Raw genomic sequence first — 27,453 nt, forward strand, 5'->3', positions numbered from 1 at the left:
CGTAGGTGTTAGGACGTGACACCACAGTATTCTTGCACCTGAAAAGAAACAGGAAGCTTTTCAGCTGCTTTAAAGGAGTCTTGGGAATTGGTGTGGGCTGATTTCTGAGGTATGCACCTGATGGCTCAGCCAACATAGGCCTGCAAAGCAAATTGACATCATCACCTGTTCTGAGATGACCACATTGCATAGTAACACCTCAGAAGCCTTTCCCTGGCAAGATTTTTCAGCTCCACAAACTGCCCAGGCAAAGCAGCTCAGAGCCCACACTAGTACAAGTAGCTGTGATCGGACTGCTTACAACAACACATAAGCTCTGGTCTTTATGTAAGAGCTGGGTACTCCCTCATTTCAGTTAACCCCAGTGACCAGGAATGCTGTTTCTCCAGGCCTTGGGTATTTCCCTGGTGCAGCTCCATGCTTGTCACACCCTTGGGGTTTTGAAGATCCCACATTCTCAGAGTAGAGATGCAGATCACTACTGAAGGCAGCCTTCCTTCTGCACAGGTGCTGCACGCTGGCTCTAGAATCAGCCCCAACAGAAAAATCTCCGCATGTTTTGGATGATGGTACTTCCAAGGACTATAGATGCAAAGAGGAAAATTTAGATGGGGGCTGGGACAGAAGAACTGGCCTGATTTCCTCAAGCAGTCAGGGACTACCCTGCAGAAGCCATCAGGAGGAGGCTTGCCAGAAACAACCAGGCCACTACATCAGAGGCAGTCATTCTCTCAAAATAAACAAACAAATCTCCCTCTGTTCATCAGCAGCCTGCACAATAGCAAAGCCCTCCTTGCATAAGCAGCACTGGAGGCTTCACACATGCCCTGATGAGAGCCAAGGCAGGGAATTAGGGCTTGTCAAGCTGCTCACTGGCTGACAGCAGTTCTGCCCCCTGGCCAGCAATTCTGTACCTCGCTCACCCCGGTCACCCCAAGGGAGATCAGTCCCCATATTTACCTGTGGCATTTCCCCTCATACTCCACCTCCCACTCCAGGCAACACTCCCCTTGCACAGCATGGCAAGGGGTACACTGCAGCCCAGTAACTGCCTCCTCCTGCACAGGGTAGAGCCTTATACAGCTTTCTGGGGTTTAAAGTTATGTAGAAGAGCAGCATGCACAGCTGGCACTTCAGGATAAAAAGCCACACTTATGTCTGGGCATTGGCCAAGAAGCAGAAAGGGAAAGCACTATTCATCTAATTCAAAGGAAGGAACAGGAGAGCTTTCTTCGGCTGTTAGCCCAGGGGCAGGAAAAACAGCCTTCTTCAAGACAGTTGGACTCAGATTAAGCTGCAGATACACCATGCGCTGCTGCAGCCGAGCTTCTCCCTGTCCCAAAGTGACCTGTCAGAACTGCAGAGGAACTGGCACAGAAACCAGCCTTGGCTGTGCTGTTGCATCAGAACAGCAAGCAGCTAAACAAATGAGCTGAGCAGGTTGTGAGCCAGGACCTCTTCATCAGCACTGTCAGTCTTATTTGTGTGCATCTGGAAAGACAAAAAACTGCAGAGGCTTTGTTCATTATTTTTGCTAAGTCCAGCAGGATGTTTTCCTGCCCTCCAGACCTGGATCACACAGCTCTGTGCCCACTCCAGTAGCTATACATAGAAACAATCAGCTAGCAGCCAGGGCAACACATGGTCCATAAATAGATTGTACTTATCAGCACGCTTAAGCCCTACAGGTAGGCTGGTCCTTTTATTTGGGAGGCTCTGCAGCAACTCCGCTGTAGAGAAGTGAGACTTTCTAATTTGGATTAACTGTTTTTAAAGAGAGCACAAGATCAAACTTCAGCCTAGATGGAAAAGTCAGATGACTGAGCGTTACTTTTCCAATCTGTCCCTCATGTGATTACATATTATAATAAATGCAAGCAACTTGGGCGCAATTAGATTTGGCATTTCAGATAGTTTGGGTGAGGGGCAGATAGGAAAGAACAATTTGGGGATGAATTAGTATACAGAAGATTTCAGAAAAAGACATCAACCCATCACTATCAAGATTGGGAAGTCCAACTTGCCTAGGAGAGGGGGAGTTCTGCTATTAATAAGCTCTGCTTCGTTTTGAAATTAAAAGCTGAAACACAAAGGCTCAGCACTTCTCTAAAACGAAAAAAAAATACCCCACACTTTTTCAGCATGCAAGCTGCATCACTTCTCCACAAAAACTTGCTTTCAGAAACAGATGGCAGCCTGCAAGACCTACAAATCCTTTGTCTAGAGTGGCAAACTAGGCCCTATTGCCCAAAGTCAACCATCACATTGTGAAGCACTGACCCTAACAAATCCATTATGTTTCTTTCTACCACAGTGCTAAACCAGACAAAAATGAGTCCAGACTCAATAGGAAAGGGTGAGGGATTTTAAATCCCTTTCCCCCCCTCACTCCAAAAGTGATGCTGAGGGGGAACAGCCCCTGCCAACCCCACTTTGGAAGGGCAGGGCCCCAACCTGCAGCCAGGGCTGCCCAGCAGGGCCAGGCCTGCCAAGAAGGACACATTTGGGATTGAAACATTTATGCCACTCCATCCAACGGCTTTGAAGTCAGCCACCTCTGCCAGCCCAACTACCCACGCAGTCAAGAGCGGATATCCAGAGTCCTTACATTTACGGTGAACAATTAGGTCTGATGTGCTTTGTAGTTTCTCAGCCCTCCTGTTCCTGAGCTGCCAGGTAGCTGCAGGCAGTTGAATACAACAGCTCCTGTCCTCCTTTTCCCATGTCAGCTGAGCCCAAGCAATGGAAAGAAGAATGTGAAAGCAATAGGAACTGCTATCAAAGAGCCGCTGCCTTCAGTGGAAAAGAAACAAGGCAGGAGCCTGCTGAGCTGGCAGACGGGTGGGGAAAGGAGAGAAGAGCCTTTTCCTTGCTGTGTATATTCAGTACAGCTTGATGCACACAGGGAAACACCCATCACTGGCACCGTGGGCAGATACCACCCTACAAGATGTTTGTCTCTGTCAAAGAGAAAAATTGCTCTGAAAAACACTGTGTGGATTACAAATGATGCAGCTGCTTTCATCTTGCATGTTTAAAAGTGAGATGCAGCAAAAAAAAAAAAAAAAAAAAAGGCAGTGTCCTCAGGGCAACATATTGGTTAGAATTTTCACACGTTCATAGGAATTGCCCCCCATCTCCCTTTGCCAGTTTTCCTCTGCATAAAACAGTCTCTCAAGGACATGGCAACAGAGACACTAATTCAGGGTGCTGAGATCAAACACATGGAGCTGGTGCTCATTGTTGCTCAATTACATCACCTATCTGAAGGCTCAAGCTTATTAATTAAGACAATACAACAGCCATTTTAATCACAGCCATTGAATATTGCTTGGAAAACAACTAGAGAGCCAAAAAATGCAGCAGAGATGTCTTATTCTACAGTGCCAAAGTCAATGACACAGCTTTCTCCTCAGTGTCTTTCTGCTTGTGGTTTATCACCTGTTTGCACAGAGGACATGGAATGAAGATGTGCTGGCCTGGATGGGAGGCTGGACACAACTGCTTGTGCAGTGTCTGCCCTAGCAGGATGCCAAGTTATTTATGTAAAGCTCCTGTTTTCCTTTAGGTTTTAAACTTGAAAGTTTATGTGCAGAAAACATACACCTCTGAGCTTCAGCAGAACAGAAATAACTCTCCCAGTCCTTCCTAAAGTTACGCTGTGAAGATGCGTAGCATGACCGACACAACAATGTGCCTGAGCAGTCTGTCTGCTGGCAGCATTCTGAGTTTGCATTTTCTTCTATAAATATTTAACATAGAAGAACTGTTCATGTTACCCGCTTTGCCCAAAGTGTTTTGACAGCCATGCTCACCCTGTGACAATGATGCTCTATTTAACACTGCAGCTGCAGACAGGAGGATCTGGTTTCGGTTTTATACAATATTGTGAAACCCATGACCTCACCCAAAATAAGCCAGATATTACATTTTTAAGGAGTAGAATCCAAACACATCACTAAAACAATCATCAGTAAGCAATGGCAATAAAGGAAAACAAATTTAAGTCTTGACTACAGGAGCTCGCATGAATTCAGCTAGAACCCCATTTTTATTAAACATTTGAAAAAAGAAAATAAAAGACAAACAACCCTGCAAGAGCTAGGCAGCATCCTGAAATAATTTTTCCTAAGGCCAGGATAATTGTTAAGCTTATTGTCAGATATCCCCTGATTATTGGCAGTCCTCAGGGACCTCTGCACACCTTAACATGTGTTTAGTTGAATCCACAAAAGAGCCAGTGCCCTGTGCAGCTCTTGCCTGGCTCTGCCAGGAGGCTCAGCCACACCATCTCTGGCATGAGAGAAGACTCTGTACAGACTAGCAGAGAGAAAGATGTAAGAAGGAGAAACTGAGTCAGCCACATTGATCCTCTCCACAATACCAGCAGCTCGGGGAAGGGAGGGCAAGGCAGGAGTTTGTGACCTCAGCTTGCTCTCTCAGGGCCCACAAAGCTATTTCCTCACCAAAAGCCTGTGCTCACCTGGTAATGGCATTCTTGGTGACAAAACATGTTCAGGAGATGAGTAGCAAAACTCTGTTTTGTAAACCAAGTCCCTGAGTCAGCAGCAGTAGCCTGCAGAAGGCCCACTGTGCTTCTCCCCACACACGGGCACTTCTTAAATCTGTCCCCACTCCCCACTACAGCATAATTGCACAGGGGCTCGCCAATGCACTCATCTATTAAACACCTGCTGCAAACAGGGAGCAGTGCCACTTTGGTATGATCAGATGAACTGAGCACAGGCTGCCAGCCTCCCACTGTGTTGCAGTGCAACACCACATCCTTTCTGGCCATTCTGGTGCACAGATTCAGCTGAATATGGCCATTTACTCTTAAGACAGCTCACAAACACAGCATGATTAGCCATACATTTTGCGGTGCCTCTTACTAGAATTACTCACTCAAAACATAATGCACTTTAACATGGCTTTATCATTCCTTATGCATCATTAGCACTTTAATACTCCAGAACTCAGATACTGGTTCTCCAATATTATCAGGAAGGTCACTGCCAAAGCAAGTCAAAGGCTACTAAAAGGGAAGCTTCTTAGTGGCAACTCCATTCGCAAGGCAAGTCTGTGTTTTCTCTCTCTTCAGTGAGAACCTGTACACCAAAAACAAACTAAAATCCTCATCTGCTTCCAGGACCAACACTAAGGTAAACATAGAACTAAAAATAACTTTAAACATTTGAATTCTTTAATTGTCTGTACACGTCTTTGAGCAAAACCTGCACTCAACAGGGAAGTTTGACTTTCTCTCTGAACACTAACCCTATACCCTTAACATTAACCAAGATCCTTGTAAGTGCCCAAAACACACCCCAGCTTGGGCTCATAAGAAGAGCTCCCAATGGAAGCCTTGTGGCCAACTTCCTTTGGCAGGCCTTTCACAATCCCACTCACAAGAGGATGCTCTGCTTTCTCTCCCTCTCCAAACCCTACCCCCCTTTTCCAAGCACAAACCAAAAATACAGTTTAACAGGCCCATTACAAGGGAAACGTATGAAAAATGTTGACAAGGAAAGTCTTCTAGTGGCATTGCCACTTTGGTATTGCCTTGGGCGTATGCACCCAAGCCCCTTTCAGCTGATGACAGATAGCTGTGGTGGGACCACAGCCCCACAGTGATCAGCCAGCCCAGCTGTAGAAGCACCAGGGCATTTCTTAAATCCTCTCAGCCCTGTGGGACTCACTGATGCAGTCATCTATTAAAAGCCTGATGCAAACGTGGAGCAGTGCCACTTTGGCATGATTAGATGAATCAAGCATAGACTGCCAGCTTCCCACTGCACTGCAGCACAACCTACATCCTTCCAGGCTGTTACAGTGAACAGACTCTACTGAATATGGCCATTAACTCCTAGAACAGCTCATAAATACAAACAACTCACCATACATCTTGTGGTGCCTTTTACTGGAGTTACACACTCAGAACTTAATGCACTTCACACAGCTTTATGACTCTTTACACATCATTAGTGCTTTAATACGCCAGAATTGAGGTACTGGTTCTTAATGTTATCTGAAAGGTTACAACAGCTTTTTAAAACCACAACAAAGCATAAGGAAGAGCAGGTTTGTTTTTAAACATGGGAAGGAGGAAGACCAGGAACAGAAGGAAAAAGTAGAGAGCTCCCCTTCCCTATGCTTTCTGTTCTTACATCTCCTTTTCTCTGTGTATCAAGAAAAAGCAAAATAACTCCAAAACACAATAAAACACAACGCAGCAGACAACCATTCTTGCACACCCATTTGTTGCCAAACAGTTTTGCTCTCACCCCCATTATCACAGTGTAGGTGCTGTAGTAGAATTGTTCCCCTAGCAAATACCCTTTCATTTTCAACCCAGAGGAAACTGCATTAAACACAGCAGCATGGTTTCACAGATCTGGGTGAAGAGTGCTAGGAGACAGGGTAGAAATGTGTGTCCTCTTGCCACTAGCTCATTTGTTCACACAAGCCTGTTACCTCCAGCCTCTCCTGCTTTCCCCTTCCTACCTTGAATTGCCCTACAGCCCCTGGCCCAAGGGACAGCCAGAGGACAACACATGCCATATCCAAGTCCAGCCACAAGGCTGCCAGTAGCCCACCAGTGCCCACAGGTACAGGCCGTGCTGCCTGGTGAACTGCTGCTGCTTTTTTGGCAGCCTTTGTGTCACTGGGAGGTTCATTAAGATCTGTGCTCCATCAGCAAGAACTTAAGAAAATTCAAAAACCTCCTATCTTTTCTATTTTACCTCTGACAAATAGAAAGCTTGGTGATTCTATGAGGGGAAATAGTGGTGGTAGATGGATGGTTGGGCTGGACAGTCTTGGAGGTCTTTTCCAACCTTGGTGATTCTATGGTCCTATTTGATTCTATGACTCAAAATTGACCTATGAATTCAGAAGATAAGAATACCAATTACTTCGGCATTTTGTTTTTTTACTTAAAAAAAAAAAAGAAATGGGTCTGGTGTGATTGGATTATCAATCACACAAGCTTCAGTTTTGGGTGTGATAATACTACATCATCATCAACACAGATGGTCTGCTGCTTAGTGTAAACTTCCCTTTTTAGCTATTCAATACACTGCAGGCAAGCGCTACGACAGAGCCAGAAGTCATCAACATGAAGCACCCACAAAGTATTAGTTGATGATGGAAACCTAAGACAGATTTTGACTCGTGTGGAGTTTTCAGATCTTAACTGCTACCAAATACAATAGATGTCGGGCACTCCGCTGCAGTAGCTGCTGTGAACTATTCATTCTCAGCTCTAGGAAAGACCCAAATCAGCACCTTTCCTCCCCCAGCAACTAGCACAGACCTGCAGGCAAGGAGCATGAACGCATCCCAGCCACAAGACATCATATTTGCTCATTCCCATTCCTGCTGAAAGCCCAAGAGCTGAACTAAGTGCTCCCAGCCCCCGGGTCAGAGCCAGGGCAGGCGCTGCAGGGACCTCAGCTCTCCCTCACCTGCTGGCTGGGACAAAGCACGGCCGAGGGGTCAGTGCTCATTAAGGCACAGCTTTCATGGGAAGTTCAGCCTGCATTAAACTAGAGGGTTTTGTTGTCTTTTTCTTTAAAAACCAGTGCGTTGGATTGAGCTCTTTCATTCCCCTTCCAACTCACAACCCTGCGGGCAGCTCCAAGAAGAAAGAGAACAAAGGCACAGGCATAGAAACTATAGAAGTTATTAACCAGAACAGCTAATGTTAAAGTTAACTCCCCTTTCTCTAAGTATGACATAAGACAATAGCTACAGATGCCTCACCCTATGCAGATGTTCATATTCGTACAAGAAAAAAATGCTTGCTTAATAGCATTCCTTACACTGGGATTCTTTAGTTCTCAGTCATTCCTCAATTTAAGATAGAAACATTAGGCCACATATTCCTGCTTGAATTAAGAGAGTCAAACAACATCTGTTATCACACTCGCCAGAAAGAGCCAACATATTTGCAAATGCTAGTAAGACAAGCCTATCCCAAGCAGCAGCGTCTTGGGAAAAGGCTAAACACGTGATCCATCTGCACTGACGAGCTGCTACGCTGATTTCTAGAGATAAATATTCTCCCTTCAGTACACTGATAACAGCAGTCATTAAAGACAAAGGTTGACAACCCACAAAGGAGTGCGTTAAAGACACCTCAGTACCATTCTTCTGAACCTTGACACTGCTGAAGTGTTTACAAGGCAAAACGTACAGCCAAATGCACTACTCAAAGCTCTGTGTCAGGGCATACATCCATGATCAGTAGTTTTACAAAGCACCTGACAGTTTTCAAGCATTGCAAGTCACAACCTGGCATCCCATCTCCATGTATTACACAAAGGTGGCCTTTTTCCTGTTTTAAAGAAGAAAAAAATAGTAAGATTCTGCCCCCAAACACTTGGGGCAGTGTATTGTTTTGTTTTCCAACATAAAATGATTCTGAATTTTAAATTAACATCGAAGTATTGCTCAGCATAAAGCAAACAAGAATACCAAGTGGGAATACTTAGGAAAAAACAGTACTGTGTGAATAAGCAACTAATCAGCAAATCCTCCCTTCCCTCAATGAAAAGCCAAATATTTACCCAGTTATATATTGCATTCTTCACTCAAATACTTCATAGATTGAATTTAAAATAAATAAACAAAGCTCTCTTTCCAGAGCATCTCGTGGGGATGCAGAAGTTGCAACCGCAGGTGTTCCCACATCACACTGGATCCATCTCAGCCGGTCACACAGTGGAGAGGTGAGCTCCTCCACCTGGGCTGGGTTATCAGCTTCCAGGCAGCCTCCCCAGCAGTGAAAACCTGGGCTCTGGATCCCATTTGACATCTCCCACCAGCATAACCAATACACACATGGACAGTGGCAGAATCCTCCTGTCCCAGCAGGCTCCAGCCACACCAGAACATAGATAGTCAAAAGCAGGCTGCTCAGCCTATCAAATTAATGCTTCACTGGGAATCGGCAGTTGGGCGTGGGCTTGGTTCCATCATTTCATCACAAACAGCTGTGTCCTCTCATTCTTCAGTCAGGACACCAGAAGGATGTTTTACACCTGGGCAGCTCAATGTAAGAAGCTTTCAGCCACACTCACTTTTTCCTTGCATCTCGTTGCTGCTAATACCAGCAACACCGCATCACATGCCATCACATGCCAATTGCTTTGTGCATGAAAATAGCTATGCATGGAAATGAGCATATGCATACAGAAGCTAAAGAAAAAAATGCAAATTTATACAGATAATTTCAACCATCCATGAAAAGCAGCAGCCACTACACACCCACGGCAATTGAGGCTTTTTTCATAGATTCTCTTTTTTTTTTTTTAATCCCATCATTGTTTACACAGAACGGTATTTCAGCTTAACCCAACCCCCCCCCCCACCCTTCCACATGTTAGCCTTTAACATGACAAGAGAACACCAAAGAGGGGGTAGAGGGAGGATTCTAGCCTTCATGCTGTGCAACCTACCACTCACGCAGCTTCAAAGCCCAGTTTGACTCCACTGGATACACAATTTGTTTAAACAGCAGCAACAACAAAAATCAATACCAGCTCCCTGAATTATTGCAATTTGATGAATAATATGGCTGCCAAGCAAAGCTAAACTCATGCTCTAAGAGGGGAGAAAAGCTTGCTTTACAAGAGCGGCATCATCCTTGAGCACAAAACAAGAACTGGTGGCATTTTGTACGGAATGTTTAAGCTCATTCTCCACTCAGATAAGGTTTCCTATGCAGATCCACTAAAATGATGCACCTCCCCCTAGTATTATACTTGGCCAAGAGTTACTTTTTCACTGTCACTCAAAGCAGGTCACCGGGATCTAGCAAAGCCCCTCAGCCTACTCTACAAAGTGTACACTTCAGCAATGGAATACTCTTTCAGTTTCACTCTTTTGAGCATCTGTCTTGATGTTTTGAAGTTATTGTTAGTGGATGTGGTTGATGCATGGAGGAATGAGGAAGGAACAAGATCCCACACCCTGAAGGAGCGTAGTTTCACGTTCCCAGACAGGCAGTTTCTTTTTGCCTAGCACATCCCCATCAGAAAGCTCTCCATTTAGTGGTGATCAGACCAGCCACTCAGTGAAACTGTGTTTGACTCCAAGCAAGGAACACAAATCATGTCATTTATATTTTCCATACTGATCATGTAACAGAGGCTTCTTCCAGCATCCCAATATCCAACACTTCAGCAGTCTGACACACATTAGTCATTTCCTAAGTACCTCTTGCTGCAATGACCCATCACCATTTCTTCTCTAATTAGTTCTGAGATTACCTATATGGTTCGTGTGACTATGAAGGCCTACTGTTTCCTGACACAATTTGTTTCTCCTCGGTGTAACATCTCCTACCAGAAGCAGAGGCAGATGAGGAAAACACAAACTGAATTTTATTGACACCCACAAGCTTCATGTAGTTTGACTGCTACAGTTCTCAGCAGGCCAGTGAGCCATGACATCCTCACATCACTGCCTCACACTGCCACATTTCCTTGTGCTGTTTGTTCTGCAGACGTTTCAGTGGCAAGCTCCAGGCCCAGTCCCAAGGCCTCAGGCACAGCACCAGGGTGCTGGCACAGCTCCTGCAGCACTGGCACATCACTGCAGAGGTCAGTGAGGCTTCTTGGGCAAGCAGCTAAGCACAGAAATCAATGCCATAATCTCATACCATCTTTAGTGGTACTGGTCTATGTCGCAGCTCTTCTCCAGCAGTGCCCAAAAACACCATCTCCCCTCACCCCTCTACCACCACCCACCCAAGTGAGGCTGGACAGATCTGTTATACCCAGTAGGGTACTGGAACCTTCTCCTGGGGCAGGTCCTGGGCTCTGCCCATTTAACAGCCCTTGGGCCTGCCAGGAGGCAGCTGGGGCAGGACAGCCAGAACACGGCTGGGATTCAGGCCATAAGAGGTGCCTGCAAGCTCCAGGTTGTACTGCTGTTAACGCTAGGAAAAGGCTAAACACCACAATATTAAACAGGTCTACTACTAGAATTTCCACTAAAAAACAAAACAACAACAAAAACCACTCCCACTGACAGTGGTATACCTTCTACTGGGCTATTACACCAGTAATAAAGGTAGTAAAAAAGGCCTTCTGAGTGTATGAGAGAGTTTAGTCTAAGTGGAAATATCAGCTTACTGAGCAAGAGAAAAAAAACAAAGTTACATTTGGTTAAGTATTAGAAAGTCAGGGCTACCAATACAAGAACAGGTTTTCCAGCTCAAATAGCTGGTTCCTTACTTTCAAAAAACTCAAAGGAAAGCAAATGCATAACAGAAGCATTACACCAGGGGACCATTCTAATCTCTCTAGCATTTATGAAAGGTAGAGAATGAAACCCGTATTACTAAAGCATATTAACACATCAAAGCCATTAGCAATTCCACAGATGGTCTGTTATTCAAGAGAGTCACTCCTTGTCAAAGGTTACCATAGCTGGTTATGATGCTTGTCAATAATACTGACAACTTTCCTTCAGCTGCAGAATTTCCCATATAGAAGCTAACTCTTTAGTGAATAATTCAGAAATCTTTAAAACAAAAAATAAATAAATAAATAAATAAATAAATAAACCCACACCACAACACATTATCTTACAATGGAATTTTATTTTTCCCAGTTAGCAAAAGACCCCTGTTTAAGAATAGGCCATTACAGCAGCTGTCCATGCCACCACCTTTGAAGAAATAGAGAACAAAACCTGCTTCCACTTCAGAACTGAGCCAAGACTGCGTGGCAGCAGGGATTATCTCCATGCTCTTTAACTAATAAATAAATAACAGTTTACTTAAACAGACTGAACTCAAAAGCTTTAGTTTTACATTATAAAATCCTAACCCAATTTAGATTTCTATCAGAAGGGTTTCCTACATTAATATACCCTGTGTTTCCATTTTATTATGGAAAGTTAACAAAACAAAAAAGTCCATTTGATTTGCCAGCTACTCCATTCTATCCCTCATCCATGAAACTTGCTTATTCCAGCAACAAGCACAGAAGATTTAGTGCTGCATTTGAGCATCATGTCTTAATGAAAGGAGGGAGTGTTAGTCCCACCCCTTCACAAACCCTGTAATGATCAGAAATTCTAAGAAGTCTACAGCCCTTCAGCATCTAAAGGGGGACTATAAGAAAGAAGGGGACAGAGTCTTTAGCAGTGTTTGCTGGGACAGGACAAGGGGAAATGGTTTCAAAGTAAAAGAGGGAAGATTTAGACTGGATAAGGACAAAGCTTTTTAAAATCAGGATGTGAGGCGTTGGAACAGGCTGCTCAAAGAGGAGGTGGATCTCCCATCCTTGGAAACACCCCAGGTCAGGCTGGACAGGGCTCTGAGCAACCTGATCAAGCTATGGGTGTCCCTGATCATTGCAGGGGAGTTGAATCATATGGCCTTTATGGGTCCCTTCCATCTGAAACAATTATATGATTCTACTACAAGCACTTCTGAAGTGTACATTAAAATCCATTAAGTTATACATGAGCCATATTCTCCTTTGCTGGTACCAGTCTCACCCACATCCAGGTTGCTTAACCTGGAAGCTCACCCTCATCCCACCCCCCCCACCCCCCATGAATGCTTTGCAGTGCTCTAGACTGTATTCTAAAAATACAAAGCAAAACTCCCATAGCTTGTTTTTCATTTGTCACAATTGGGTAAGTCATGAACAGGAACTGCAACTGTTTAGAAATTCCTTGGTCAAGGGAAATTCATTAACATATTTCCAGTAACCTAGGAAAAAAAAACCCTATTCCTTATTTTGAAAAGAGACATGCACTCATGACATTGCATTGGTGCAGTAATGCCTCATTTTTCTTGTTGAAGCCTGGCCCCCCAGTGTGACCTGGTGCAGAGGAAGTCAGATGGAGAGCCAGGCATGCTGCAGCCAGGCTGTGCAATGCAAGGGCACACAGGTGCCAAGCACACCCAAGAAAATAAATGGCTTTCAAAAAATAAGAGGCTGTAGACAAGAAGCACAGTTAACCAGACCGCAACACACATATGTTTTGTTTTTTCAGCATTATGAACTGTTTCACTGTTAAAGGAAATTAATTCTCAATGTCTGACTATTTACAGCAAGAGGTATTAGTTTCCCCAAGACACTCGACATGCCCAGTTAGCATGACCATAAGCCCTCCCAGCAGCTGCTGGGCTGAGCACAGCGAGGAAATTAATAGCTGATCTCTTTGAAGTGATGAAGCTCTCTAACAGCTTTACAGTATCACTTGAATCAGGACAGTAAGATACTGAATCTTCACACACTCACCTAAAGCAGACAACGCAAAATATTTTGCTGGACAAGATACAATATCCGGAAATTCTCTAAACAAAAGCACAATTTTGAGGCAACATTTTAAGATTTATACATAGAAGAAGCTACAATATCTTATTTTACATAGCAAGATGACTACTGTGACTCCAGCAATCTTCACGCTCCTCAGTGCAGAGGGTACCATCCCACAGAGCCCTTTGGGCCCCACACCCTAGTGTGAAAAAAATCATGTAATAGAAACAGTTTAATGAACTATTAGGTATTTTTCTTTAAGGCAACATTAAGTATTTACTGTAATGTGTTTTTTTGAGCACGTGCATTTTCAAGGCTGTTGGTCGTGAGATGAGTATACCTGAAAGAAGTGGGCACAAAGATGAAAGCAAACTGAAATACATTTTCTATCAGCCCTGAACATGAGAGAAAAGCATTCTTCATCCTTTTTTTAGTGGAGTTCAGCAACACAGAGAAACCAATATTGAAAATGTCATGCTTTTCAAGACATTTCACATCAAATATACTGCCTTCCTTTTCTGACTGCTCTGACTGCTCAATGCCAAGAAATTCTTACAGCTTCCTTTCCTCCCTCAAGTTGCCAGATTCTTCTTCCATCCTTGGCTGAGAGCTTTGTGATAATGCCATCACAGCACTCGTGCACTATCATCCATACGCTGCTTTGCTGCACGCCTGGATACACTACCAAGTATGCAATAGGTAAACAGCTTTCAAAATTTTGTGGGAGTTGGACTAGATGACCGTTAGGGGTCCCTTTCAACTCAAAGCATTCTGTGATTCCATTATGTACCATGGAAATGAACTGACTTAGACGACTACATGAATCCCCCTACAGCCAGCTGTGGAGCAGCTTCTCAGCAGCCCCAGCCCAGCCCTCTGGAAGCTGAAAATCCAGTGAGGATCTGCAACTTCTGCTTCTCTGCTCACAGGAGAGGCCCCAGACCTGCAGCTTGCCTCCTGCCCCACTTCTCCACCCAGCGCTCGGGCCTGGCATGAGGCATTCAAGCTTTGTGTGCTGGAGCTGCCAAGAAACTCCAGTGTTTGGAGATAAGCAGGTTCTTAATTACTTTTTTGGTTAAATTAGGGACGATCTGCACAGCAGCTTAAGTGACAGCACTTCTCAGGGAAGGCATAACTTCGCTCAGCAGCTTCTTTAAGCACAAGGCTGGCAGGATGGAAAGCCATCACAGCTACAATCCAATACCAAAATAACAGGATCGTTTCTTTCCAGAAAACACTGTAAAAGCGTTTTTTTGAAAGAAACGCCTCACTTGTGGGTGTCCTCTTACAGAAGGTCCATCTGCTCCCTTGAGCATCTTTCTCCCTGTATATTCCAGTTAAGAACTGAATCCTCATAGCCTCATTTTTGGAACCTTTAACAGAGTTTTAGATGATATCTCTCTGGTGCCTGCCAATGGTGGCATTAGCTCTACCCAAGCTTTAGCAGAAGCGTTTTCTCAGCTACATCTAAAGCCAGAGTTAATTTCTGCATGACGGCACTGCACGCGTGGCTCACAGCACTGCCTGTTCCTCTCTAGCACTTCCAACTGCTCAGCTCCCAGCTGATAGCAGAAAGCACTCATCACGAGTCCCTAAAAATATACCATGGCTAATAGCACTCCCAACATAGTACTCCAGTTCTTCCTTTGCTATGCCCCAACCCTCCTATATTGGGATGATGCCTCTTACATTGTCATGGCCAAAAATTTCTGAATGCTCCTGTTATCCAATTAGCTTTAAAATCCAATCGGTCTTGCTGCAATCTCCTAAGTTGCCACAGAAGAGACAGAGCTAGGGCACTGTGTGAACTCGCAGCGCTCACCTGCCCTTGTGCAGAGCTCCCCAAGAGCACACCTGTGCATCTTGCCAGGGAACTGAGCAGAAAGCAGCAAAAGGCACATTGTGAAGTCCAGGCAGTTGCTGGGGAAGGCACACACCGCTAGCTAACACTGCCTTAAAAAACAGGCTCTTTTCAGAAAGCAGAATTTGAGGCAACTCAGAGTTTGAGTTGCCTACGCCCCAATGGGTCACATTACACAAGTCAAAACCTGCATGCCATCAGCTGGGTGAAGGCTCACAAGCCAGGAGATTGCTATTAAAAGCAATAAAACCAAAACACGCGACTGCGGTCACCAGCACACGTTAGAAAACAAACAGCTGGCAGAGTGCTTGGCTAATGCTTCAGCCCTGAGACCCCAGGGCTACCTCAAGTGTGCACTCAGTGTAAAGACAATGGGAAAAGATACAGACACTTAAGCCAGGGAAGGGCTCGACGGCACTTCAGGTGCTCGTATTGCCCCTTCTACAGCCACTATAAATGTGAACTTCAACCAGGGTGCATGGGTCAGCAATGCAGATCACAGCCTCCCTCTTACACAACGCAAAGCCACGTCCTTCCTGCTGCGGCACCAGAGACCTCGCAGGCCACACTGCCTGCACCTGTCCCATGCAGGTCCCTCTCCCACAGTGGGAGCACCATATGGACAGTGGGACCTATGGACCTCAGTGCTTTCAGGCTCTCAACTCAGAGAGGAAACATTTTTCTTCTATGCAATTACACCCCATCACTAAGCTTACAGCCAGCCCTGTTTTACAGTACAAAAAGACTTAAACGCTTCTTTTTAGATGAGCACAGCGACATTTAGGAGAGAGCATAGCCTTCTCCCAACATAATGGGCTCAAATCCAGGCACGATAAATATTTTAGAAAACGCGTGAGTATTGCTACAGTCCCACGGTAACAATCTCATCCCTGGCTCTGCAACATTTCTCGGAGGTGGAGAGCAAAGGATGCGGGAAGACTATTTCCGAACAGACATTAGACGTGAAAGAAGAAAACGCAACGAGCGATGCAACTGCATTCATTTATTCGGTTCTTCCCCCATCCCTCCCCCCGATTTGCAGCAGCACACAACAGGGAGCACGCATCCTCCCGGCGCCGAGCTCGGCCGCGGGGCGCTGCATGGTTCCGCGGCGCCGGGGCAGGAGCCGCCGCCCGGCCCGGCTCCATCGCTCTGCCGGACCGGAGCTGGCCCCTCGCCCGCGTCCCCCGGCCCCTCACCTGCCAGCTCGTCGGGCTCCAGCCCGCTCTCCGCGTCGATGCCGCAGAGCACGAAGTAGTGGGCGAAGCGGCACGGGGCCGCGCCGGGCCCGGGGGCGCCGCTGCCGCTCATCGCGGCTCCGCTCCGGCTCCCTGCGGCAGCGCGGCGGGATCACGGCGCGACGCCGCCCCCCATCCCCGGCGGCGGGCACCGGGAGCCGGCGGCGGGCGCTGGGCGGCTCCGGCGAGCACCGAGCGGCGGCTCCGGCCCCGCTGTCAGCTGAGAGGGGCGGGCAGCGGGCGGTGCTGCGGCACCGGTCCGCCCCCGCGGGGCTTTTAAACGCATGGCGGCCGCCGCCCCGCCCCGCCTGGGGTACAGGGTACAGGGGGGACAGGGGGCGGCGTCCAGACACAAAGCGGCGGGCGGATTAACGTCACGGTTGTCACACGAGCTGTCTCCTCGTTGCGTACGCAAGGCCAAATGTAAAGCGCTTCTTCGTTCCCAGGTTGTCAAAGATTTAATAACCGTCGCACCGTGTCCAGCAGGAAATTAGCATTATCTCATCCCAGTTCGTACAGCCCGACCTGTTATGATCACTCAGTGTCAAAGCCCCAGAAGACAAACTGAAGAGAAGCGTTTCCTTCTAAAAGGATTTGTACGATTCTGAAGTTCTGAGGCCGTTTTCTCCAGACTGATGAGCTCCCTGCTCAGTAGGAGCTCAGGGATTCCGCTATCCATACACTTCAAAGAGGTTGTTTGCAGAACGCAGCGTGCTATTTCATCCTTCTGTGCCAATCTGTGAGTCTCTGTCCACACACAAGACATGCTTATTCTTATATCGTATTCTTACATGATTGGTATTTGTCCTTATGCAACAAACAGCTGTGAAAAGGAAATGCCTCCAAAGAATGCTGATATTTTGCAGCACAGGTCATTAGACAGAGGCATGGAGAAGAACTGCTACTTCTCACCTGTTGGCAACACAGTGGCGCCTCTTGCCCTCTCCAGCATTCACAAATTATATGCCCCTTTTATATCTCATCTTCCTCTAGGGCTCTACTGAAAATAGAAAAGAGCTGAAATAATTTCCACAAATATCCAAAGAAAAAGAAGGCCGGAGTCGTCTGTCATGTCACAGATGCTGGTGGTTACAGTGCTCACTATGACAAGCCAGGCTGTTCCAGATCCAAGCAGGAGTGTTCTGGGAGCCCAGTTATGTCCTCGCCTTTGCACTGAGAGCCGGGCTATTTGATTTAGTTTGGTTTGTTTATTAACTTGTACCTGTCTACTCATTGGGCTCTTAGGTCAGAGGATAAGAGTTAAGCCAGTCTGACACTCATTCACAGCTAATTGCTCTTACAGAGCAATTGAGGAGCACCACTACCTTGTCCAGACTGTAGTACTCCCTTTTGGAGAACCTCAGTTACCTCAGGACCCTTTTCTTCCTGCCCAGTGGTGATACTTTCCTCCACTCTAGCATAGGGATTGCCCTTTGATATCTTCATCAGTGACACTCTCAGTGGGACTGAGTGCACCCTCAGCAAGCTTGTGGATGACACCAAACCGCGTGGTATATTGGCGTGCTTGAGGAATGGGATGCACAAGGCATGATGGGTAGGCTGGATGTCCTATGTCCAAAATACATTTATGCACACGAGGTGCCCATCACCATGCTGATAAACATTCTTTGGAACCACTCTCATGGCAGAGGTGAGAATAATCTTGGGGAGATGAGGCTTGGCCCCAGGACAGCAGAATGCAGAGCAGTGCCAGAGCAGAAGGAGCTTCCAACATGTTCCTCCAAAGAATGGGGATACGGTAGGACTGAACTGCAGAAGCTTTATAGCGTAGACCAGATCAGCCATGACCTTTCCTCATTTCCCATGGCAACAGCTTTGTCCCATCACCTGCCAGTTTTCCAGTGGTGTGACAGCAAGGAGAGATTTTTGGCTTGGTGAGTTTGTCCTTCCTTAGGCACCCGTGTCTTCAGCCGCAGGGAGTCTTTCTCCCAATGTCAAGTTTTTTCAGTTTTTCCTCTCCTTAATCTCTCAGCAAGTCTTTGTTTTTCAGGATCTGTTCGTTTAAACTGGGTCAAATGCTAACAAGCCTTAGGATCCTTAGGATCTGCCACAAGAGATCAGACTACAGGTCTGTCAAGCTCTTTGTCCTACTTCTGCAAGGAGCCGATGCCTGATGTTTCAGAGAGGTGGAAAACCCTGCTATTTGAAGGCTGTCTCACTTACCCTTGCTGAGACTTGTTGCTTCACGTTTTATTTAATTCAACGTTCTTCAATGAATTGAAAATCGTGCTGGTGGAGATGGATTGATCAACTCCTTAACATAGCTCTACAGCTTCCTGCATGCGATCTTTCACCAGCTGCCAAGCCACATTGATTTTCCATTGAAAGCCTCTCTTCTTTTGCTCTAATACCTATATATAGTCACAAGACTCGCAAGATCTGGTCAGGCAGAATAAAGGGAAAACAAATAAGATGAAAACAAATATCTGCAATGCTCAGAAGGACAGCTCTCTACTTTTGGCTGACTTTCCTTTGAGCAGTTTGCAGTGCTGTGAGCTACTTTGCAGGACGCAGAGCACGAATAGCTGGAAGAAACAGGCTGCTCATAAGGACAGGCTGTTTGACTGACACTGAAGCCATCCTAGGCTCAGGGCAGAGGAAGGCACACAGCAGAAAGAGGGAGAGAAACAACAGCAGCAGTGAGTCTCACAGCAGGGTTCATAAATAAAGCAAATTTTATTCTCTGAGCGTATGCAAGAAGACTGCTTAAAACATTGGAAGGTATTTGCTGCCTTGGGCTTTAAAAGTAAGCAAACCAGATCACTAGCCATAAGAAAAGCAAAGAACATTTCCTCCAGCGCAATTCCGTGTTACTTGGAAAGCAGATACTGCAGGCACATATTCTAATGCTAAATCAAATTATAATACCATTAAAGCAAGTAGCTCATCTTCTATACTGGTCTCATATCTATAAAGATTAAGCTTGAATGAAAGCACACAGCTCCCCTCTGTCACACAGTATAATTATTATTCACACAGCAGAATTACAGATAATGAAGCAGAAGACCACTTCCCTGCATTTCTGCCACAGGATCTCTGAAGCTTCTGTGATTTAAATCTTTAAAATCTTTAATTCCCCTACTGTAGCTCATTGCATTTTATTCACGTTATGTACGTCCATCACACACATGCCCTTATGCTGCAATCACATTTAGGCACATTCCGCTCTTATCTGCTTTTGGTCCTTGACGGAGAGGTTTCACAAGGCAACTGAAATGATTGAATAGCAACTTGCACCTTCTTTCCCACCACTCCTTCCCACTGCTGGCCCTGTGTGCCCAAAAATAACTGCGGTCTTGTCCACTACGCACAGTTCACCCTCAGAAAACAGATCCACGTGCTGTGTCAGAACGGTGACAGCCCAGGGCTCCTGCCTGCCTCTTCACTACACTTCTGCCTTTGATTTTACACTGAACATGGAAGATACATGTGCTCAACCAAGGGTGGGCTTTCATTGTCGTTGAGCGAGGAGCAGGATCATAAGCAGCCATTACATTTCTGACGATTCAGTGCCAAAACCCAGAGCTGAGAGCCTGTATTTTGCTCTGGGAGATTTTTGCCCTCTGCTCTCTAGTCACAGAAGACACACAGGCTGAGATAAAACCTAATCAGCAAAGTACGCTGCTGGGATAAATCACCGGCTTGTCACGCGTTAATGGAGGTGTTGTGCTGTGAGCATCAAGCTAAAGCACCACGCCGATTTCCATCCATCTCTGACAGCATCACTCCCTCGCTGCATGACCTTGGCCAAATCCCCCATAGCCGCTCCGAAGCGCAGCCTCCTGGAATCAGGTCAGTGCGCTCCTCAGCTTCGTCCAGGAGAACGGAGCCAACGCTGCCGCTCCGCTGCCCCGACATCTGCCAGGACAAAGCCCTATTGTTTGGCGGGCGGCCCCGCTGGCGTCGCACCGTGAGCAGATGCACCTGCACCTCTAGGCAGGCTCGGAGCACATCCGGCCCCGCTCCCCAGCACAGCGATGCTGGCAGACGCCATCCCAGCAGTCCCGAGAGCAGGTGGGTGCTGGGTGCAGAGCAAAGCTCTCTTGTTTGTTTGGAAATGGGCTGAGCGTTTTGGGCTTGCTCCCTGCTGGGGGTGTTTGTTTCCCTGCTTCCAAACTCTTATCCCTCTGATATCAGCACTCCAGCAACGGTGCATTTGCTCAGCAATGACCCAAGGAAATAAAGGAGGTACGCGGTGTTGCAGCAGGGGGATAGGCAGGAGAAGCTGGACAGCTGCTTGGCCACATGCCTGCAGAGATGGCTGCAATGGGTGATGCACAGCTGTGCCAGTGGTCAGTGCTCCCAGTTAGCCCATCTCTGGCACTGGGAAGGCTTCCAGAGCAGAAGCACTCAGGCTGTCACATATACCTCGCCAACATAATTTTCCTTTATCTTTGGTTCATAAAAATCAAGCCAGTCCCATGTCTGCTGATAGCATGTATTCTGGACAAAATCTGTTCATGAACAGCACATCACCTCTTTGTCAAACTGCCTTTGGCCCCTTTACAAATGTAATTAGAGCCTGATTTCAACTTCCTTGATTTCAATTTCCCAACATCCCTTTGAAGCTTATTATTCACTATGAAGTGCCAGACAACCCACATCTACATCACAATGCATCCTCGCACACTTGAAAGCCCAAGGGCTTGCTACAGAAATCCAAATGCACCAAATCCATAGCCAATGTACAACACGAGACCAAGGACAGATGAAAAGTATTTCCTGAAATGAATATGCATTGTGGATTATATCCCTGTTTAGCAATGACTGTTGCTTTGCTTCGTGCTGTTATCATCACAGTGGTGTTACAAATCTAAAAGCACTTCTTGCAAATTAAAAGCACTAAAGGGTCTGCTTCATTTTCCCTATTGCAGCTTGTGTTTTTTAGCAGACGTCTAAACATTTATATTCATAGGTTCAGTCATCTCTCTCTGCCACTCATTCCCCATGCCAGATAACAACATTTTGCCTTGAAGTACTTTGCTGCTTAGGATTCTTACTACTGATGACAGCTTTCCTGCACTCATGCTTTTGCTTAGAAGTACTGGAGTTCTGCTCTGAGCTCACATCTAACAACAGAACAGAGATCAAAGCAGCTTGCTTCTCCTTGAGGATCATGTTTCTCGGTGACTCCTTTGCAAGCAACAGCCACAACTTATTTAACCCCGGTTCCATGCTGAGCAATTCCTGTCGGGCACATCCTTTGGGGGTGGGAGCATTTAACACTCTGTGATGTGGCAATGGTGCCTCCCTCCAAGGCAAAACACCACCCTGAGGGGCAATCCCAGGAGTTTTCCCCCACGACAAACCAGAGCTGTTGGTGTCCCTGTGCTCGGCCCCTCAGCTGATAGAAACAGGACTGCGAGGTCACCCAGTGCCACACTGGGGGCCCTCTGGGCTGAGTGTGCTGTGAAGAGCATGCTTCATCATGTAATCTGCTGCCAGGAGGGAAACCGCTGTGCACTGCTGATGTAGCCAGCCAGCCTGGAGAGGCCTGAAGCACACAAGGGCATTATATCCTCAGTTCAAGCTCTTCTGTAAGCAAACTCCATGGATCTGGCCAGGCGTGCACTTGAAACCAGCCAATATCCTAAGAACAGAGTTGCCAAACACATTTTGGAGGGTACACCTTCATGGCTAAGCATGGATGGGAAAGCCAGTGAAACTAACACTTCATAGATATCGCTGAATGACCTTCTCCAGTCTCTTGTGACCATTACGTACCTCCACGTGCACAAACAGTAGCTCTTCTGTGCTTGGTGATGTTGAACTTATGCTCCAAAACATCCGTGAGTGAGCCAGCTGGGCTTGCAGTATCTCCACTCCTCTGGGCACCCCTGCAGCGGGATCACTTGTTTTCCACAGCCTTTGGACACAAGTACAAATAGCAAATGGCAAAACTGCCCTTATAGAACAGGTCCCTGACTCACAGCTAAGTTTCTTGAGGAACCTGAAACACCCCAACATGTACTCCAAAATGCTCCAGAAGTAATGCCTCCTGTATATTTCTATGAAAATGACAACAGATACAAAGAGCACAATAGCACCGATAAAGCAAATTCTCAGCTACAAAACACTATTTTTCAAAGTAGTGACCACCACTAGCTATGCATTTTTCATCATCATTTTGATGAAGAAAAGCCTGCACTGCCACACTTGTAAAAATCTGCAACAGCATAGGTAACCCACTGATTCATAGCTGCAATGATGGCATCATTGTTGAAATGCGTAACCCACTGCTTCACTTTGTTCACATGCGCTGTTTGGTCTCCATAAATGTTCATTAAGCATCACGGGGTGCCATTTTTTCCTCATGGAGGAATTCAGTGGTGCACTTTTCCTTCATACCCACTTCCATGCTGGACGCCATTTTGTTAGACTGCCCCTCTACTGCCATCTGTCACACAGCAACAAAATGTCATGGAATGTTGGTGGGAAGATTTAACCTCTACTGCTTATAGAATAATCTGTGAATACAATAAAACAAGAGGCACTGTTTTTGGACATCTGTGAATACAATAAAACAAGAGGCACTGTTTTTGGACAGCCTTCTTAATAACAAACATCACCCAGAAGAGGAAATTTATTGTACACAAAGTGGAAGTTTCTCCTAGGTACTCTCCAGTAAGCATCACACATCTTGCATCTGCTTCAGGTGTCTATCATTTCCTCTGTACCCAGATCCCCACAAGAGCCCAAATGTTTGTTGGACAGAAGGTAAAAGGAGGAGTTCAGCTGATGCCAGGCTCTGAGCACCAGTAGGAAACTAAAACATTCTGTGCAATTTTTGGCTCTGGGGAAATGCAGAATCAATGCAGTTCACTGCCTCCAGTGAACTGATGCAGATCCTTGAAAACTTTATTTGCTTATCTTTTCCCTGGCACCAGTGTGTTAGCATTGTCCTTAAAAATCAGACAACAAAATGTACTTCAGCATCAGGGTATATTTCTGAAGCAATCTGGAGCACTGCCTGGAGAAGGGAGAGGGAATTAGTCATAGGTTTGTACATGTTAGTGAATGTAGCCTGCTTGGCAACAAGCAGGGCTCAGCCTGGGAAGCATTGGTTGCATTAGGACCCCAAGCTGCTCTTCTAATCTCTTGCTCCAGACCCAACATTGTCTTAGCCCCATTTGGCATTGTTTGTCCTGTCTGGGAAATGCTAAGGTCTAATAAATATATTGAAGCCGACCTGCAGATCATCTCTGGAACATCATAAATGAAGGGGCTGCAAGAAAGAGCCCTGAGGAGGAGGAAGGCAGGATGGATTTGGCTCTCACAGGAAACCAGGAAGAACATTAGGTACATAGTGAATGTTTTCATTTCACCCAGGAAGACTTAGACACATACAGACTGCTTGGAAAGGACTCCTCATGTGCAAGCAGCACCTCTACACATACCTTCCATCACCTTACTCTCAGGGCTTTGCAGGGAAGCACAGTCTGAACATGACAGAACAGGAGCAAACATAGATAAATGCTGTGATAGCAGTCACAGCCAACCCTCACCTCTATTTACAGGCCTTCCTCCTCTCCTGAGCAGCTTAGTACCACCTTGGGCCAGCTGCAGAGCTGGAGATGTCCAAGAGCTTTCCACAGACCACAGAAATCCAGAGTCTGGCCACCCAAGATAGGATGCTGGCAACCAAAGCCATCAGCATACCTGTTTGTACAGGATGTGGCTCCATTGATAGGAAGATATTCCCACCAGGCTGGGCTGGTTTCTGTTTATTTTTCCTCCACAGTGAGGTTTAACTCCTGATGACTGATGGTCACAACACACTGCTGGGAACTGCAATGTAGGAGCCCAAGCATCATTATGTTAAGAGATAAATGGGAATTAAGGTCCAGTTTGTCAAGGAGACTTCACCTGTTAAAAAATAAAAAATAAAAAAATAGGACTTCTGTACACTAAAATAAATATGTACTCTCTAGTTTTAGTAGAAAAACAACTATCCAAATAAGTATCCTTGAAGGAGCAGGTTATCAAACCTGACTCTATGTAACTTTTGAGGCTTTGTCCATGCTACAGAAGTGCCCTCCTGTCTCTGCATGAATATGAGCAGTCAAGCATGCCCTAGCTACATATGGAGACAAATGAGAGCTTCCATCATTTTGTTCTTACCTCTGGGACCCCTAATCTCAGGAAGATTAAGCCTGCATTGGTAGAAGAAATAGAATAATACAGCTTCTGCTCTTTTCACTCCATAAGAAGCTGCACCTTGCATTCCCCTGCCAGGATCCACCTGTTGCAATTATGTTTGCCAGCTACTGCTCATTCCTGCTCCTAACCCAGTGCAGCTGGAAGGCAGTGGGACAAGTAAACCTATGAAAAACACACCTATCACTTCCAGACATTTTATATATAGTGTGATTTGTTTTCCCAAGTTATCTATTCCTCAAATGCAAAAAATGCAGTGATTCTGAAATGAATAGGTGTGAGCTGTACCTGAAGGTGCAACAGAATTATTTAATTTCCTCTCCCTTACCTGTTCAGAGCTCTCATTTTAAATTTTGCCTTACCTTTGTAGCTGATGTGCCAGCTACATTTTGGTAATGACTTGTTTCTGCATGTCCAGCTAACCACAAATCGATCCTGGTGTGCAAAACCCTGGCTGCTGATACTGAGTTGTTAGGAGGAGATTTTTATACAAATCAATAGCAGTTTGAGTTCATTCGTATGTCTTTCTGTGAATTTCCACTCAGGTCCTTCCACTGCAGTGAGCTGTAGCAGTTGCCTTTCCAAAGAGAACTGGACAATGAGACTGGACTTTCAGTTCTATAAACCACGGAAGAAGAAACAAGGTGGGGGTTATCACCTGGCTGTCTTTCTTCCCTTGAGTTTAACCCTTGTATCTGCAATACACCTGAGTCATCGGCTCCTTGATGAGACAGTAGCCACACTCCATCTACTCCTGCTTTCTGTCCCTGTGCAATTCCACTCTCTTGCTGTTAATTGGTTCAGCCAAGACTTCCCCAGGGACACGGGCAGTTGTAGCATCAGCCAGTAATCCACTAATTCCCTCAGATGCAGAAAAGTCCCTGGAGTGCTACTGTACAACTGCCTGTTGAAAGAGTTCTTCACCACCTACCAGATCAATGTTATGCTGTGACCAAAGCTGTCGTCCTCACAGCAAATTCCAGCACGGTTATGTTAGTTGGCTGCAACTCACATCCTGCATTTTATCAGCAGAAATTTTCAAGATGTCACTACCTAAACTAAAGCAGAAAGTCTTTGCAAATGAAAGATTTTTTTTTTCTCAAGGGGGACAGGTTTTGATACGTTCTTGAAGTCATCAGCACAAGCATGTCCTGATAGTCTAAATGGCTTGTCCAGAGGACTGGCAGCTATCACTGCTATCAATAGAGCCTTTTAATGTCATGCTAGGTAGATGTTTACTGTGTGATAAAGGCATTAACACAGCATAGCCAGGCTCCTTGTGCTGTTTCTAGCATACTGGTGAGCATCTAGGGGCCTCTCAATTGCACATTTTATGTACAGTTTGGGGTATTATGAGTGTTTTTATTGTTTTCCTTCTTGGAGAGTACCAGAAAGAGCTGCTGAGAGACTCAAAACCTTTCAAAACTTGCATTTTCCCCTAAGACCTCCAAGAGATAATGTCCTCCTTGAGACCAGAGCATGTTTCTTTTATCAGTTTCCAGGAAATTGAAGGAGAATCTTGCCTTACAGGTACATTCAGACAAAAGCCACGCAGGTATTCCTACAGCTTGAGGTATGGGGTGGATGTCAGGCCCCGTCCTGTGATGGCAGATACTGGCTGTGCTGGACGCCGGTCTCTCAGGGCCGTCTTCCTCTGACACTCGTAAGGCCCTGCTTTGTTAAGATGCTTTCACATCTCGGCCAAGGCATTTTAAGTGCGCTAAGGCAGCAGGTCACTAGATGGCCTCATAACCTAGGCGATGTGGGCAGCTCCAGCTGAGGCCGTGAGACGTGCACTTCAAAACCAGCCATCCTCGCAGAGCCCGTTAAAAGCGGGGCGTGGAATTTCAAAGAACCAAAGAGTAAATTGCTTTGGGTTGGGAGAGACCTCAACGTCCACCCAGCCCCAACCCCCTGTCACGGGCAGGGCTGCCACCCAAGCAGCTCAGGCTGCCCAGGGCCACATCCAAGCTGACCCTGAGCGCCTCCAGGGATGGAGCACCCACAGCTCCTCTGGGCGGCAGCTCCCAGCCGCCCGCGGCCGAGCTGCCGCTTTAAGGGGGCGGGGAGGGGGGCGGGCGCGGCGTGGCGCAGCGCGGCGGGCGGAGCGGAGCGGTGCCGGCAGCAGCAGGTAGGTGCGGGCCCGGCCGGCTCTGGCGTGGCGGTCCGTGGGTTGCCCTGCCCGCTGCTTGTCCCCGTTAATAATCGGTGCGGCGCCGCTCAGCGTCGTGCCGGGCGGTGCGAAATAGAAGCTGCCTCGTCAGCCCCGCTGATTTGCAGCAATTCATGGGGAAAGTCAACGCGCGCAGCTTTGGCTGATGGGGTTTCTGCATCTCGTTGATTAACTTGGTTGCTTCCCTCGGGCAGATGGGGCCTGCGTAGCTCTGCCTTCGAGAAGGAAAAGGTGCTCATTAATTGCACTCGTTAATGGCGCGGGCTTTGCTGAATGGCGTTCTGAAATGTGGTGCGATGCAAAATGTTGCCCCGGTTTTTTTTTTAGCAGTAAAAATACAGAGCCTTCAGCCAATGATTTAAAGACCTAACTAAATCGACCTAAACAGCAAGCATTACGGGAGTTCAGTTCACAATTTAATGCTTTAGGAAGCTATCAAGCAATAATTATGCTGCCCAGAGAAGCTGTGGGTGCATCATCCCTGGATGCACTCAGGGCCAGGTTGGATGTGTCCCTGGGCAGCCTGAGCTGCTGGGTGGCAGCCCTGCCCGTGGCAGGGGGTTGGGGCTGGGTGAGCTTTGAGGCCCCTTCCAACCCAAACCATTCTGTGTTCTAAAGCAGGCCAGCACACACACAACTACATGAAGCATTGGGCCACTGATGCACCATGCTCCCACCCTCCTTGCCTTCACTGCCTGTGACCTGGAAATGAGCCCC

The 27,453-nt window shown here is 46.5% G+C and overlaps 1 protein-coding gene across 1 annotated transcript in view; it reads right to left on the reverse strand.

The window, feature by feature from the left end:
- DENND5B (DENN domain containing 5B) overlaps positions 1 to 16,472 on the reverse strand; it is a 104,444-nt gene extending 87,972 nt beyond the window's left edge. The window contains exon 1 of the mRNA XM_065742638.1: positions 16,347 to 16,472. Within this exon, the coding sequence (XP_065598710.1) occupies positions 16,347 to 16,458 (112 nt within the window). The 5' untranslated portion in view covers positions 16,459 to 16,472. The remainder of the gene's footprint in view (positions 1 to 16,346) is intronic.
- Between the last annotated feature and the right edge of the window lie 10,981 nt (positions 16,473 to 27,453).

The sequence above is a fragment of the Cyrtonyx montezumae genome, unplaced genomic scaffold (assembly GCF_038088225.1).
Source record: "Cyrtonyx montezumae isolate F1298 unplaced genomic scaffold, pur_monq_1.0 scaffold_3, whole genome shotgun sequence".
Lineage (NCBI taxonomy): Eukaryota > Metazoa > Chordata > Aves > Galliformes > Odontophoridae > Cyrtonyx > Cyrtonyx montezumae.